This window comes from Erinaceus europaeus, chromosome 8, assembly GCF_950295315.1.
Source record: "Erinaceus europaeus chromosome 8, mEriEur2.1, whole genome shotgun sequence".
Taxonomy (NCBI): domain Eukaryota; kingdom Metazoa; phylum Chordata; class Mammalia; order Eulipotyphla; family Erinaceidae; genus Erinaceus; species Erinaceus europaeus.
This window is the reverse complement of record NC_080169.1, coordinates 103,384,206-103,400,190: the sequence shown is the minus strand read 5'-3', so window position 1 is coordinate 103,400,190 and position 15,985 is coordinate 103,384,206. Positions and strand designations below refer to the sequence as shown.

Sequence of the window (15,985 nt, the reverse complement as noted above, 5' to 3'; positions counted from 1 at the left end):
TATTGCTCTAGGTCTCCCTGGACCCACTATCCTCATTCTTCCCTGCACCTTAGTTCCTGGGTGGGTGGGGCTGGGGGTCTGCTCCCCAGGATGCTCAGTCCCCACACCCAACCCTCCTCGCTTGCTCCTCTTAGGCTCGCGTCGGGGGCATGGAGTACTCCCCTGGGATGGTGTACATCGCTCCGGACAGCCCGCTCAGCCTCCCCGCCATTGTCAGCATCGCTGTGGCTGGTGGGCTCCTCATCATCTTCATCGTGGCGGTGCTCATCGCCTACAAACGCAAGTCTCGCGAGAGTGACCTGACATTAAAGCGGCTGCAGATGCAAATGGATAACCTGGAGTCCCGTGTGGCCCTGGAGTGCAAGGAAGGTAAGTAAGCGCAGACTGGAGGCGTGGCCCCAGGCCAGAGTCACAGAGTGTTGTGTGTGTGTGTGTGTGTGTGTGTGTGTGCATGTCTGTACATGCACACATGTGCACACAAATGTCCACATATTGCATGCACCATGCTTGTGTGTATTTGTTTTGTCCGTATATAGTTGTTTTCACGCATTCATGTTAATGTATTGCATTCACTGTGAACATGCATACACAAGCCTGCACTCACATGTGTTCATGCATATGTGTCCCTATATTGGATGCATGTTGCATATATGTGCATGGCTGTGTACAAGTTTTGTACATGTGTGCATACATATTGGGTGAAGTACACATGTGTGCATGTGCGTACCTCACAGATAAGCATGCGAATAGGCTGGGCAGTGGTGTGCTGAGCTGGGGGTGGAGGCAGGGAGTGATCTGAAAGGTCTTTAACTTCTGTCTTTGCACCTGTGTCCAGGCCAAACCTTCCCCAAGCAGCCTCTTCCTGGGCATGGCCAGATAGAGTGGAAGTCTCCTCTGTCCTTCTCTCCTGGAGTCTCCTTCCATTTCTTCCCCAAGTCCCACTGAAACCCCATTTAAACCCCATTAGAGCAGTTTTCAGTATCCTAGTCCAGTGGGCTGTAGTCTTTTCTTGGAGAAACTAGGAGTGTCTTTATTTTATTGTAGTGCCTGAAATCAAACTTATGGTCTCGCCTGTTTGTTCTATCACTGAGCCATCTCCCCAGGCCACTTCCTGGTTTATGTTTATGTTTGCACATGTTTGTGTGTGTGTGTGTGTGTGTGTGTGTGTGTGTGTGTAGCTACAGCACAGGCTTTATCCTTAAGCTATCTCTCCAGCCTCGATTTATTTTACTTTTAAAAAAATACTTCAGTTTGTCTTTTTTTAAAAATGTTCTTATTATATTTATTTATTGGATGGAGACAGCTAGCCAGAAATCAAGAGAGTATGGGCAGATAGAGAGGGAAAGAAACAGAGGGACACCTGCAGCACTACCTCACCACTTGTGAAACATTCCCCCTGCAGGTGGGGATCAGTGGCTTGAACCTGGGTCCTTGTGGTTTGTAACATGTACACTCAACCAGGTGTGCCCCCTCTCAATGCTCAGTTTATTTTAGCTATTGATTCTGTTCTGTTTGTAAGACATAAACCAAACCACCGGTCCATCACACACAGAACTCCACTTGTTTTTGTTATCAAACCCAGGGCCTCAGGCCTGCCTGATGGTGTGCTTTTCACTAAGCCACCTCTGTGAGACCTGAGTATGACATACTGAAGCCAGTCTCACCCTCTTCTTATAGTAGGGAGGTGAGACTGGAAGGCTGATCTGAGGTTTAAAAGAAGTAACATATATGTATGGGGGGTGCTGATGGTGCATCCAGTTATGTGCACATAGTATGAAGCACAAGGACCTTTGCAAGGATCTGGGTTTGAGTCCTTGGCTCTTCACCTGTGGGGAAGATGCTTCACAAGCACTGAAGCAGACCTGCAGGTGTCTGTCTTTTTCTCCCCCTCTCTATCTCCTGCTCCTCTCTCAATTTTTCTCTGTCCTAGCCAATAAAATGGAAAAAAACAGCTGCCAGGAGCAGTGGATTCATAGTGTAGGTGCCGGACCCCAGCAATAACCCTGTAGGCAAAAAAAAAAAAAAAAAAAAAAAAAAAAAGAAAGAAAGAAAGAGAAAAAAATCATAGTTGCAAACCCCAGGTTGAAGTGGAAGCAACCACATTAAGTCCAGAAAGGAAATCCCAGAGTCAGACTTTTGTCACCTGGCACCACCCATGGACGCCATTTCCTGAGTCACCCCAGATGGGTCTGAGACAGCTCTTCTCTATGGATGTACACTCACTCAGACTTGTGCTCCCTTGGAGAAGCTGGCTCCTTCTGAGGGGGTGGGGGCCCTTGGGAGTCCCTCCCCTCGGTCTCTGCTGTCAGTGTGGCATCTTCCATGTGGGACTGTTAATTACTGCTTTTTATTATATTTACGAGCCTTAATTGTTTCCCTCCATGAGGTACTCTTCCTTCTAATTAGGTGTAGTGATTATAATCTCTTTCAAGTGTGGCAGGCATGAGCCTTTGAGTTTTGGAAGCACTTAGTGTGACTTAGGGAAAGGTGCAGAGGATGAAATGCTAGCTCCCCCCTCCTCCTCTTCTTCCTTTTCCCTCCTCCCCTCCTCTCCCTCTTCCTCTCCCACCTTTTCCTCTCCATCTTCCTCCTCTCCTACCTACTTGCCCTCCTCCTTGACTTCTTATTCTTCTCCCTTGTCCTTCTCCTCCTCTCTCTCTCTTCCTTCTCTTACTCCTTTTCTTCCTCTTCCTCTTGTGCTGGGGGAAATTTGGTCAGACTTTGTTCCCCACATGTTTAAAGGTTTGTCATGTATAAACTCAGTAAAGAATTGAAGAGATAGTGTGATTTTCAGAAATCTTAAACTTTATTCAGGAAAATTGAGAACACCCACACGTTGGAGTACACATGAGCTGAAAGAGAGGGAGAGGGAGAGGGAGAGGGAGAGGGAGAGGGAGAGGGAGAGAGAGCGCCTAAGAGGTCTTACTCACATGATGGCAGGCCCGCCTAGGCAGAGAGAGAGTGCTATGCCCACTGGTCTCAATTATAAATATCCAAACCCTGCCTTCACCTCCTTTCTAAGCCACACCTACACTTAATACCACCTCCATTTCCTATGCAGCAATTTCTGCACCTAGAGAACATGCATTCTTTTTTTTAAAAAAAATTTAATTATTTTCCCTTTTGTTGTTTTATTGTTGTAGCAGTCATTGTTGTTATTGCTGATATCGTCATTATTGGATAGGACAGAGAGAAATGGAGAGAGGAGGGCAAGACAGAGAGGGGAGAGAAAGACACCTGCACAGCTGCTTCACCGTCTATGAAGCTGAAACGACTCCCCTGCAGGTGGGGAGCCAGGGCTCGAATCGAGATCCTTAAGCCAGTCCTTGCACCAGTGGGAACATGTATTCTGACTGGTATAGCAGTGTCTGTGTTCCCCCAGGTACTTCCTATCATTTCTTTCTTTTTCTTTTCATTAAAGTCAACATTTATTTTTCTTTATAATTATAAAATACATAGTCAATGTGTCTAAGAATTTTTCTTTTTTAAAATTTCTTTGTTGGGGAATTAATGTTTACATTCAACAGTAAATACAATAGCTTCCTGTCGTTTCTAACCTGAATGCTCGCCCAACTTTTTTTTCCCACCCTCCTGTTCTCTCTGCTTCTCCTTCCCTCCTCACCTTCCTTCTCTCCCTTTTCCTTGACCTCTTTCTCTCCCTCCTCTTGCTCTCTCTCCTCCTTTCCCATTCTCTTTCTTGTCCTCCTCTTCCTCCTCCTTCTCTGCCTTTTTCTCTTCCTCCTTCTCTACCATCACCAGCTGAGTACCCCAACAACAAAGAAGCAGCCCAGGGAGGTACAAGCCAGGTTATAAGTCCCCAAAGTACATTTTCATGGTTTTTTTTTTTAATTTTTTATAAAAAAGGAAATATTGAGAAAACCATAGGATAAGAGGAGTACAGCTTTCCACAATTCCCACCACCAGAACTCTGTATCCCATCCCATTCCCTGATAGCTTTTCCATTCTTTAACCCTCTGGGAGTATGGACCTAAGATCATTGTGGGATGCAGAAGGTGGAAGGTCTGGCTTCTGTAATTGCTTCCCCACTGAACATGGGCATTGACAGGTCAATGCATACTCTCAGCCTGTCTCTCTCTTTCCCTAGGGGGGAAGGGCTCTGGGGAAGCAGAGCTCCAGGACACACTGGTGGGGTTGTCTGTCCAGGGAAGTCTGGTCGGCATCATGCTAGCATCTGGAACCTGGTGGTTGACAAGAGAGTTAACATACAAAGCCAAACAAATTGTTGACTGATCCTGGACCTAAGGGCTGGAATAGTGCAGATGAAGAGTTGGGGAGGGGGGGGTTCCTCCATTTTGTAGCTAGCTAGTAGGCATATTTTAGTTAAATTCCAAAGGGCCTGTGGCTATACTAGTTTTTTTTTCCTTTTTCTTTTTGCTCCTGAAATTTTCCTGTTTTTGTGTTGATATAAATAGGCCAGTTGGTGTCCATGGCCATTTTTCTTTGCCAATATGAGTTGATCCATTCTGAGTTGTGTGAATGCATCTGTGTGCATGTACGTGTGCACACACCACTCATGATTACATGTATACATACATATGTACCTGAGCTCATGAATGAACACATTTGCCCACACTTCTAATTCTGTGTACATAGTCATGTGTTTGCACACATGGATGTGTAGATACCCTTGTGCCTGTGCATATGTGTATATTTGTGAGTATGCTTATATGTGTACCTGAGTGTATATATGTGTATAACGGAGTGTGTGTGCCTGATTGAGTGAGTGTGGTTGTGTGTGTGTACACCAAGGGTTAAACAGAGCTAGGAAGGTCTTGGAAGTGTCATGCTGAGGTCTTCCTTCAGCAGAGCTTGGCCTGAGAAGAGGGGTAATGGGGTCCAGGGGGACACTGTGTGCCTTCAGCCTTTGTGACAGGCACTCTCACACTACTTGCTAGACTTTGCTGGAGCCAGAGGGTGTCAGCCTCCCTGAGCACCTGGGGGTCTGAGCTGTCTCTAAAGATGGCAGTCCCACAGGCAGCTCCTGGTTTGGGTTTGCATAACCCCAACTTACAGAAGGAAAGACCCATCCTAAGTCTGTGAGTAAATGGGAGGAATGTATTAAAGGCTCAGCCTGTTTGTTGCTTCTCTGGCTCCAGGAATCCCCAGGACCCAGACCTGGGACTTCAGAAAATACCATCCCCAAATCTTTTAAGGAAATTTTCCATAAGACACAGAATCAGAAATGCACCTTCCACCAGTGGGGCCTCTCTTTCTCTCTGTGTCTCCTCCATCCCCCTGTATCTCTGGGTGCCATTTGTAGCTCTCCCTTCCTTCTGGTGGGGGTAACCCTCCTGGTCCCAACTGGTTGTTTTGGGAACAACCTCCGCCTCCCCCCCCCACCCCCCGCCTCCCCTAATTTCCAGAGCCAGGAATCAAAGCTTCAGAAGGGATTTGGCCTCTGGCAAGATTCTTCATTGCCTGTTTCTGCCCCCCCCCCCCTGGACTGACTCTTCTTTTTGTTTAATTTTGTTTTATGGAGCTCAAGCTTCAGGTATGTGATTTGACTGCTCAAGGCCACTTTTCCTTCCAGAGACAGAGAGAAACAGAGAGATCCCAGGACACTGGAGCTTCTTCCACTGCTGCCATATTTCCCTGCAGTGCCAGGGTTGTAGCCTGGGCGGTGAGCATGGCAAGGCAGACACACTTCCTACTGAGCTACCACTCTGGCCCTGTGGTTGCTGACTCTTAGCCTGCCTGCTATAGTCTCAGGGGCCTCTCTTCTTCCCAGCCTTCGCCGAGCTGCAGACAGATATCCACGAGTTGACCAGCGACCTGGATGGAGCTGGGATTCCCTTCCTGGACTACAGAACCTACACCATGCGGGTGCTGTTTCCAGGAATTGAGGACCACCCTGTTCTCCGGGACCTGGAGGTGAGAAATGCCCCTTCCCCACTTAGGGCAACTCAATAGAAGCAAATAATGGGGGACCTTCCCCAACTCCAGCTACTCCATGTAGGACTGAGAGAGCTGTGGCCAGTGAGAGATTATCAAGCATTCACACACACACACACACACACACACACACACACACACACACTTTTCAGCATCATCTTGTTTTGCTGAATGAGGGTGATGAAGCTAGGGATCCCCCAGAATACAGAGGAGAAAAAGGCCTTGTTACTTGGTGGGGTCAGATCCCTTAAGAATCAAAGTTGCAGCTTCTGTGCCTAGTAAAATTGCATATACACAGGGGTAAGAAATGTGGTAAGTGAATATGCCATAGGTGAGTCATGCACAAACCCTTGTTTATAAAGAATCACACTATTGACATTGGCACGTCTATCCATATCCCTAACCTGTTTCTATCTTTCCTTAGTGAGGTAGGGCTTTGGGGAGGTGAGGTTCTAGGACACACTGATGAGGTCATCTGTCCAGGGAAGTCAGGATGGAATTATAGTAGCATCTTCAACTTGGTGGATGGAAAGTGGTAAGATAGAAAGCAGAACAAACTGTTTAATAAACAGGAACCCCAAAGTAGGAATAGAGCAGATGAAATTAGGAGTCTTTTTGTGGAAAGAAGCTAGGAAGTCTATTTTAGGTATGTTCCCAGGGTCTTATGACTTTAGTAATTTTTTGCCTGAGCCTGATAGCTAATATGTACATGGAATAAAAATATTGTCTGGGATGATGATGTCAAGGTTGAGAAGAAGGCTAGAATAGGACCAGGATTAGGGCAGAGAGTAGCTCTCAAACATGAGGAAAGTATATAAATACCATCAACTGTTTACCACGTCAATGCCAGGTCTCCCAGTTCCTGCACCCATAAAGAATCTTGGTCCATACTCCCACAGGGATAAAGTATAGGGAAACTTCCTATGGAGGGGATAGAACACAGAACCCTGGTGGTGGGAACTGTGTGGAATTGAACCCCTGTTGTTTTACAATGTTGTTAATCATTATTAAATCACTAATAAAAAAAATAAAGAGGGAAACACACTATCATGATCCTACCAGTTGGGGGATGCTCTTGGAAGCCAGGTAGGAATGATACGTGGAGGTGGCAGTGGGGATGATAAAAACATCACCGTCTTTTGTACCAGCAGGGACCTCATCCTTTGAACATTTCATCCCACTTACTGTCTAGCATCCTATCTGGCTTATGCATATATTCATATTACGCTTTGTTCCGAGAGGGATTTGGAATGACTTATCAAGACAAATATCAGAGATAAGTGCAAAATATAAATGAGGAAGCCAGGGCGAAATCCTAATCATCAGTCAGAGTCACTGTTAGGCGACTGCTGACTTTTATCCTGATCCAGTTTTAAGAACCTTCTGTGTGCGCATGTGTTGAGATTTCAAGGAGCTTTAGAATTAAATTGGCCATTCTCAGGTGCAGAACTAAAGACACAGAGAAGTTCAGTGCTTGTTGGGCCCAAAAGCTCAGGGAGGGAGCAGAGGCAGGGCTGAGCCCAGGCAATAGATTCCACGGCACTCCCAGTGACAGGCCTATGGACTTAACTTCTCTCTCTCTCTTTTAAATTATTTATTTACTATTGGGTAGACACAGAGAGAAATTGAGTGGGGAGGGGAGATAAGGAAAGAGAGAGAGAGAGAGATACCTGCAGCCCTACTTTACCTCTCTTGAAGCTGGCCCCCTGCAGGTGAGGAGCAGGGACTTGAACCTGGGTCTTTGTACACTGTAATATTTGTGCATAACCAGGTGAGCCACCACCTGGCAAGGACTTGACTTCTAAGGAGTGTTATTGTTGTTGCCAGGTGTCGGGTTGCACTGCGGAGGAGAGAAAGAGGAGGTCTGGAACAAGTGGGGTACACAAATCTTTATTATAGGATGGGGGTGGCTCAGGCCACGTGGAGTCAGCCAACAATGGCCGTCCCCACTACCTCACCACGCAGAGAGAGAGAGAGAGAGAGCGCGTGACCCGAAGGAGCCCAGCAAGAGAGAGCAAGAGAGGGAGCCTAGAGCCCAGAGAGAAAGAGAGAGAGAGAGAGAGAGGGAGGGAGGGAGCCGAGGGCCCAGAGAGAGAGCGAGGGGGGGGTGAGTGACCTTTTATTGGCTGACAACCAGGGGTGACGGACTTGTGAGGGCAAGATTGGTTGAAGGGGGCACTGCTAGGATTTCTCGAGGCATGGTAAAGCCTGGGGGCGGAGACTGCATCAGAATAATTCCTCGGTGTCAAAGGAGCTACACCATTATCTGGACAGCCAAAGATTCTGAACATCTGTTAAATTAGATAAAAAAATTTTAACTGTAGCAACAATTATAAGACAATTGCCAAGACTTGGATTTTCCAGGTAATAAAAAGCAGATCCATGACTTAGGAGTTGTATAATTTTGTGGATACAGTCTCCAATGAATGATGGTGTGAATTCTCCAAGGGATGGTGGGACTGTGCGCCTCTGCAGTACACAGCAGGTTGACAGCGCCTTGGTCCATAGCTTCACACTTGTTTGTTGAGATGGGTGTGTATCTCTGCAGTGAACCCCAAAGCACTTCTGCCTGGAGGGGGCTTCATTTGGCTCCTTCTTGGACAGAACCTAGGAGGCACTTACACGGATAGTAAGTAGATGATGGTCTCCACCCACATCCTCACTGATCATGCACCAAATCACCTCCTCTCTCTCTCCGTGTCTCTCTTTCTCTGTGCATGCATGTGAGATGTGAGATGTAAGATGTGTGTATTCACATATAAATACTTGCCGATACCTCTTGTATGTGGGGCCCATGGCTTGGGACAATGACTTAGCAGTGTATCTGCCTTATGGTGATCTGATCACAGTGTTCATTCAGTCCATGGCACCCTTCCAGTTTTGAAGTGTAACCTTTTCCCGGTCTGGCAGTCTGTGTCCAGAGGCTCCCTTGTAATGCTGGGCTGTAGCAGCAAGTCACAGCTCCCACTCGGCTGTCTGATCACAAGGGCAAACAACCTTCCAGCAGCTATTCTGGAGTCTCCTTGGAAGAGAGAAAAATGGATGATCCTGTCTTGGTGGCATCTCTGCCATCCTGCCATGATGAGTTCTCTGATTCAGGCATTCTTAGACCCCATGTGCTTCCAATGTGCATGTTAGTGACAAGAACCTATGCACCCGATCTGTTTCCTGGTCCAGTTTTCAGTAAATTGCACAAGCTATTCATCCCATTCCATGGGGCTCAAGTTTAGGTTTGTTGCATGTGTTTTTGTGGTTTTTTTTGTTTTTGTTTTTGTTTTGTCTCCAGGGTTATCACTGGGGCTTGGTGTCTGCATTATGAAGCCATAGCTCCTGGTGGCCTTTTTTTTTTTTTTTCCTTTTCTTTTCTTTTTTCGTTTTATTAGATAGGACAGAGAGAAATTGAAAGGGGAGGGGGAGATAGAGACAGAGAGATAAAAAGAGACACTTGCAAACCTGCTTCACTGCTTGTGAAGTATCCTTGCTGCAGGTAGGGAGCGGGGCTCAAACCTGGGTCCTTGAGTGGGCCCTTGCACATAGTACTATGCATGCTTGACGGAGTGCGCCACTGCCCAGCCCCTGTTGCATGTGTTTTTGATCTACACCATTTTTTATTCATAGCAGATTTATTGGGAGATAACATTGGTGAGGCATGGGCAGTAGATATGAGGGAAGATGATTTGTGATTTAGCTTGTCCTGGACAGAAGGCCACCAGGTCCTCTCTTTTGTGACAAAGCAGTTGGAGAAGGGACTTCCCAGCTCTGGCCACTTACCAATCAGCTGTAAACAGAGCCGGTGCTCAGTCACATGCCCTGATTTCAGCCCTTTGCTGCCTCCCAGACTCTAACCTACTGAGTCACAGTTAAAATTTACTATCCAATTTTATACACAGACTTCACTGAAATCATCAAACCATCTGGTGAATAAAGAAAGTGTTGTTCAGAGTGGCATTTGCAAGTGGGGAATGGAAGCAGCAAATGACAAAAGGGGAATTGTTCAGAGCCTGAGTACCAAGATACCTGGAGTCCATTTTCCCTGCCTGCCCATGCGCCCCCCCACACCCTACCTCAAAAGAGAGAAAAAAAATCCTGCCTTCTGCACCCCAGACACGGCACCGATACATTAGCAATCCGGGGAACTCTTGGGCTAGACTGATCTGGGCAAGTCAGCCAAGGGAGTTGGAAAAGCAGGTCATAAAACAGCTCCTATGTAAGAGCCCTCGATGCATGCCAGACACTTTACGTACATTATCTTATTTAATGTTCATAAAACGTTATGACACAGGCACTCAGATTCGCATTTTACAGAAGAAACCGCAGAACCCAGAAGTGAGGGAGCTTATTTTCCAAGCAGGAGGCAGTTAGTCCTGGGTTACCTGAGCCACTGGGATATTTAGCTAAGTCTCCCCTCTTGCAGGGTCCCCGGTCCTTGGTGCCCTGGAAACGTGGGCAGCCCTGGCAGGAAGCCCAGGAGGCATTTTCTCAGTGACACTAGACTGATGTCTCCTGCATAATCTCCGGGGGCTTTGGTGCCCAGTCTGGCATGCCAAGAGGCTGTAGGGAGAACTCGGAGTAGGCTGGAAAACACCTGCCAAGCTCCTGTGCTGGGACAGGCCAAGGGTGGGGCAGAGTGGATGAGGAGTCGGGAGCCAAACAAGTTCCAGCTTGGCAATGTCATACCATGTTCAGCAGCCTGCTAACTGGCTTGGGGCAACTGCAGATGTTTGTCTGAGAGCCTGGGAAAAAGGAACTCCAGTTCAATTTTTCAGGAGTATCAGAACACTTCACTGCAAGGGTGCATGCAAGGTGCCAACACTGTACCCTACTCTGGCAACCTGAGACATGGCATCATGTGTTTGCAGGGTTTCAGGATACAGATGAATGTACCCTGAAATGATGATGAATCCACCACTCCCAGGGGCCATATTTCCCCCTCTTTTTTTCTTTCTTTTTAATTTTTTTTATTTATAAACTGGAAACATTGACTAAACCATAGGAGAAGAGGGGTACAACTCCATACAGTTCCCACCACCGGAACTCTGTATCCCATCCCCTCCCCTGATAGCTTTCTGATTCTTTAACCCTCTGGGAGTATGGACCCAAGATTATTGTGGGATGCAAAAGGTTGAAGGTCTGGCTTCTGTAATTGCTTCCCTGCTGAACATGGGCATTAACAGGTCGATCCATACTCCCAGCCTGTCTCTCTCTTTCCTTAGTGGGGAAGAGCTCTGAGGAAGTGGACACATTGGTGGGGTTGTCTGTCCAGGAAAGTCTCTTTTATCTGACATGACAGGGAGAAATTGAGAGGGGAGAGGGAAGTAGAGAGGAAGAGATTGAGAGGGGAGAGGGAAGTAGAGAGGAAGTAGAGTAGACAGTGGTGCACCCAGTTAAGCTCACATAGTACTAAGCACAAGGACCGCAGAAGGATCCGGGTCTGAGTCCTTGCTCCCCACCTTCAGAGGGGATGCTCTCTCCCTCTCCATCTCCCTCTCTCCTCTCAGTAGATATCTGCCCTACCTAAAAAATGGCCACCAAGAGCAGTGTATTCGTAGTGCTGACACTGAGCCCCTGGGATAACTCCGGAGGTAAAAACGAAAGAGAGGAAGAGAGAAAAAGAGACACCTGCAGACATACTTCACCATTCATGAAGCTTTCCCCCCTGCAGGTGGGGACCAAGGGGCTTGAACCCTGAACCTTGCACATGGTAACATGCATGCTCAGCCAGGCGTGCTACTGCCCAAACCCCCACAATGGGAGACTTAGTACCAGTCACATGGAGGGCCAACTGAGGCTATCTCATCAGCCCCCATAGAGTTGGGGGGCTGTCTGAGGGACCAGGCAGGAGGCAGGCAGAGGCAGTGCCACCTTGGGGGTAAGTAAGGGATTCATCAGGAGGGCCTATGCTGAGAACCGAGATGGTGGACTGGGAGGTTCCAGGCTAGTACACCCTCTTTTCTGTCTTTTCTGAAAATTCCCTTTCTTCCAACACTACCTTCCAAGTCCCAGCATCACTGCAAGGGACATGGACATGGATGTGATTTGGACACAGGCTTCTGCCAATGACAGGCAGCTGAGCTCAGTGACACTGCTTCTCTGCAGAGCGGGAGTTGGGGAGGCAGACATTTCTTGCCACCCTTCTCCTACCACCTGAAGGGCCTCGAGATTCAGCAACCAGCCTCCTGGCTGAGTGTCCAAATGAAGGGCTGGGCTCTGCCTGGGTCTACCCCCAGCCAGCACCTTTCCCCAAACCCAGAACTCAGGGAGTTTCCTTAAACAAATACCAGAATATCCCAGCTCTGTGTCCGCTGTCACCTCCTTGGACTGTGAGCAAATAGGGCTTCCCCCAAGCCACCTGATTTTCCCCAGAGCCTCCTGTCCTGGACTGTGCACTGAGCTATGCATCACCAGTTTATCACAGGTCATCTACAACAATGCTCACAAGAAACTCCAGTTCAGACAAGGCACGGGACCTCCCTGCTCCTACCCTTCTCTGCTTTGGGGTCTTGGGCAAGCCCCTTATTGTCACAGGGTCCTAGGGATGGGTGAGTAGGAATGGCCACTTCTTGGTTGGCCATTGTGTGGGATGAATGGGTCAGAGTTTTGAGAATCTGTTGAGCTATGCATGGTACAGATCAGAGCTGGAGTCACTTTGGTGACCAGGACATTAACCCAGGCTCCATGGATCCTGGAACACTGTTCCTTTTCTTTCTGTTTGTTTGTTTATTTATTTATTTATTTACTTTTCCACCAGGGTTATCATTGGGATTCAGTTTCCTGCATGACAAATCCATCCTTTTCCAGAGTCCATTTTGTTCTCCTTCTCCTTCTTCTTCTTCTTCTTCCTCTTCTTCTTCTTCTTCTTCTTCTTCTTCTTCTTCTTCTTCTTCTTCTTCTTCTTCTTCTTCTTCTTCTTCTTCTTCTTCTTCTTCTTAATTATCACAGAGACCAAGATAAGTAGGGTAGAGAGGGACAGAGAAAAAGAAACACCTGCAGCCCTGCTTCAGTACTTACAACGCTTCCCCCTGCCAGTGGGGACCAGAGACTCAAACCTGAGTCATCAAGCATGATAACTTGTGTGCTTTATTGGTTTTAATACTTGTCAACCCCTTTAATTTTCTTTTAAAATATTATAAAATATTATATTATATTATATTATATTATATTATTGAGACAGTAGCAAAGAGAGAAAGATAACCAGTCATCACTCTGACATATGCAATTCTAGGGATCAAACTCAGAACTTTATACTTTAGAGTCCAGTATTTTATCCATTACACCATCTCCTGGGGCACTGAAACTGTGTAATTGACTGTTGTGCATGTAATGCTCTGTTCCAATGACCTGATGCCTTTGTCCCGGTGTGGAAGACACAGGCATCACAATAATAACATTGATGTCACCTTTCTTTCTTTCCTTTTTTTTTTCTGACTCTAGTCGCTGGGGATCGGAACTGGCACTGTGAATTCACTGCTCCCAGTGAGCGCTTTTTCCTTTTGTTTGTTTTGTTTTTATTTCCCCACATTTTTAGTCCATAAGACAGAGAAAAATTGAGAGAGGAAAAGGAGCTAGAGAGGGAGAGAGAAAAATAGCTACCTCTTGTGAAGCATCCCTGCTGCGGGTGGGGACCAGGGGCTCAAGCCCAGGTGCTTATGTAGGTCCTTATGTGCAGTACTATATGTTCTTAGCCAGGTGTGCCACCTCCTATCCCCTGGTGTCACCTTTGAATGGCCCTGCCTCCCCAGGACCCCACTTCACAGAATGCCCTACACCATGTCTTTAGCTTCTCTTGATGGGTGAAAACAAGTTGTGCTTTATACTTATAGACTTTTCATTGTAAAAAAAAAAAAAAAAAAAAGACAAGAAAACATACAGAGAGTGATCTCAGCACCCAGATCTATACTTTTCCCTAAATGAGCAGAGCCATGAAGTCAGTTTGAGAGAAAACAGTGCATAGAACCATCTCCCAGAAGTCCCTGTGGACTGCCTTTCCATTCATGGCCACTCCAAATCAATCATTTTCCCATCATCATTGATTACATGTATTCATATCTTCATTCCTTAAGCAGTAGCCTTTAGCCCACCCTCTTTTGCATCTGATCTTTTTCATTAGTGTTTGCGAGACTCAGGCCTGCTCTTGGGAGTGGCAATAGAGACTTCATTCCCAGGACTTGTTGCTTTTCACCAGGTAAACACATGGCCCTTCTGCAAGTCAGCCTATTGCCAAAAATTCTGCTGATTCTAGGTGGAACCACCATGCCAGTTCTTGAGCATCTCAGAGAGACTTGTTCCCTGCCTAGGACCTTCTTGCTATCCCTCCGTTGGCTAGATCATAGTCTCAGGAGGAATCCCTAAAAAGACATACACCAGATGCTAGAGTTAGGAAATGCTGAAGGCATAACTGGACTTGACCTTCTCCTTTTCTCAGGCAAATGAACTTGGTCACTCAGAGAACTAAAGGAACTTGACCAGGGTTACAAAGTGTGATGGTGGGGGTTGGGGGTGATGCACTAGGTTGAGCACACACATTACCATGTAAAAGGACCCAGGTTCAAGCCCCTATTCCCCACCTGCTGGGAGGAAGCTTCATGACCAGTGAAGCAGGGATGCAGGTGTATGTTTCTCTCTCACTCTCTGTCTCCCTCTCTTTTCTCAGTTTCTCTCTGTCCTATCCAAAAAAAAAAAAATGGGGGGGGGGGAGGAAAACATTGCCACTTGGAATACCAGCAGTGAGCCCGGGTACCAACAAAAACAGGTGGTATCAGAGCCCAGAGTCCTGACTTGGGGACCCCTGAATGTCCTACAGGAGCACCTGGTGGGAATGGGTCCGTGTTAAGCTACCCAGTTTTACACCTGGTGATTCTTCCACTTGAGTATAACCGATGGACAGAAGCTTCGAACTCCTAGAGTTTCTTGAGTGGCAAGGGGGGCCTGCTCTAACCTAGGGGTTCAGTCTATCCACTCTGCATCCTTATCTGGAAATGTTCAGGCTGTGGAGTCTAGCAGGAATGGTCTAGACCTCAGTGTCCTCCTGCTTCCATCAATTGACCCATACAGCAGAAATAGTGGCTGAACATGAGTGGTGACAAGGTAAAATAGCCACCTTGCGCAGTACTTGACCTTACACGAAGCCTTTGCAGGTGTTAGCAAGGTGGGTTCTGGTCCGTGTAGGGTGAGTGGTTCATGTGGGGGTCTACAGTGTGTACAACCCTTCCCTGTGGGTGGGAAGATCTTGGTGTCCAGCTGGCTGTGGTGCAGCTACCCCGCCCCTATAGCTCCATCTGGTCCCTCCTACAGGTGCCGGGCTACAGGCAGGAGCGTGTGGAAAAGGGCCTGAAGCTGTTCGCCCAGCTCATCAACAACAAGGTGTTCCTGCTGTCTTTCATCCGCACGCTGGAGTCCCAGCGCAGCTTCTCCATGCGTGACCGTGGCAATGTGGCCTCGCTCATTATGACGGTGCTGCAGAGCAAGCTGGAGTATGCCACCGATGTGCTCAAGCAGCTGCTGGCTGACCTGATCGACAAGAATCTGGAAAGCAAGAACCACCCCAAGCTGCTGCTCAGGAGGTGAGGGGCTGAGGCAGGGAGATCCAAGCAAAGCCCAACCTGCTGTACCTGCTGGCTCTTGAAGCTTCTGGGGATGTCTGGAGGTGGGGAGCTCCTAGCAGGAGGAGCCAAGGTCCCCAGGGGTGGGTGCTGACTGGTCCAGAGGCTGAAGTGCATAGTGCATTCTGTACCCCCTTTAATTAACCTGTTCATGATATTTGTGTCTGGAACTGTCTTCAGTCCACCTAGTCACTTTTTCTCTATTCTATCAACTATTCTATTCTATTCTATTCTATTCTATTCTATTCTATTCTATTCTATTCTGTTCTGTTCTGTTCTGTTCTGTTCTGTTCTGTTCTGTCCTGTCCTGTCCTGTCCTGTCCTGTCCTGTCCTGTCCTGTCCTATCCTATCCTATCCTATCCTATCCTATCCTATCCTATCCTATCCTATCCTATCCTACCCTATCCTCATTCTATTCTATCTTTTTCCATCCTACCCTATTCTATCCTATCCTGTCCTATCCTATCCTATC

At 47.3% G+C, this 15,985-nt stretch overlaps 1 protein-coding gene across 1 annotated transcript in view; it reads left to right on the top strand.

Moving 5' to 3' along the window:
- The window catches only part of LOC103118968 (plexin-A4), a 519,644-nt gene extending 504,157 nt beyond the window's left edge, over nucleotides 1-15,487 (top strand). The window contains exons 20-22 of the mRNA XM_060196590.1: nucleotides 135-369; nucleotides 5,750-5,892; nucleotides 15,205-15,487. Of these exons, the coding sequence (XP_060052573.1) occupies nucleotides 135-369; nucleotides 5,750-5,892; nucleotides 15,205-15,477 (651 nt within the window). The 3' untranslated portion in view covers nucleotides 15,478-15,487. The remainder of the gene's footprint in view (nucleotides 1-134; nucleotides 370-5,749; nucleotides 5,893-15,204) is intronic.
- Nucleotides 15,488-15,985: the final 498 nt, after the last annotated feature.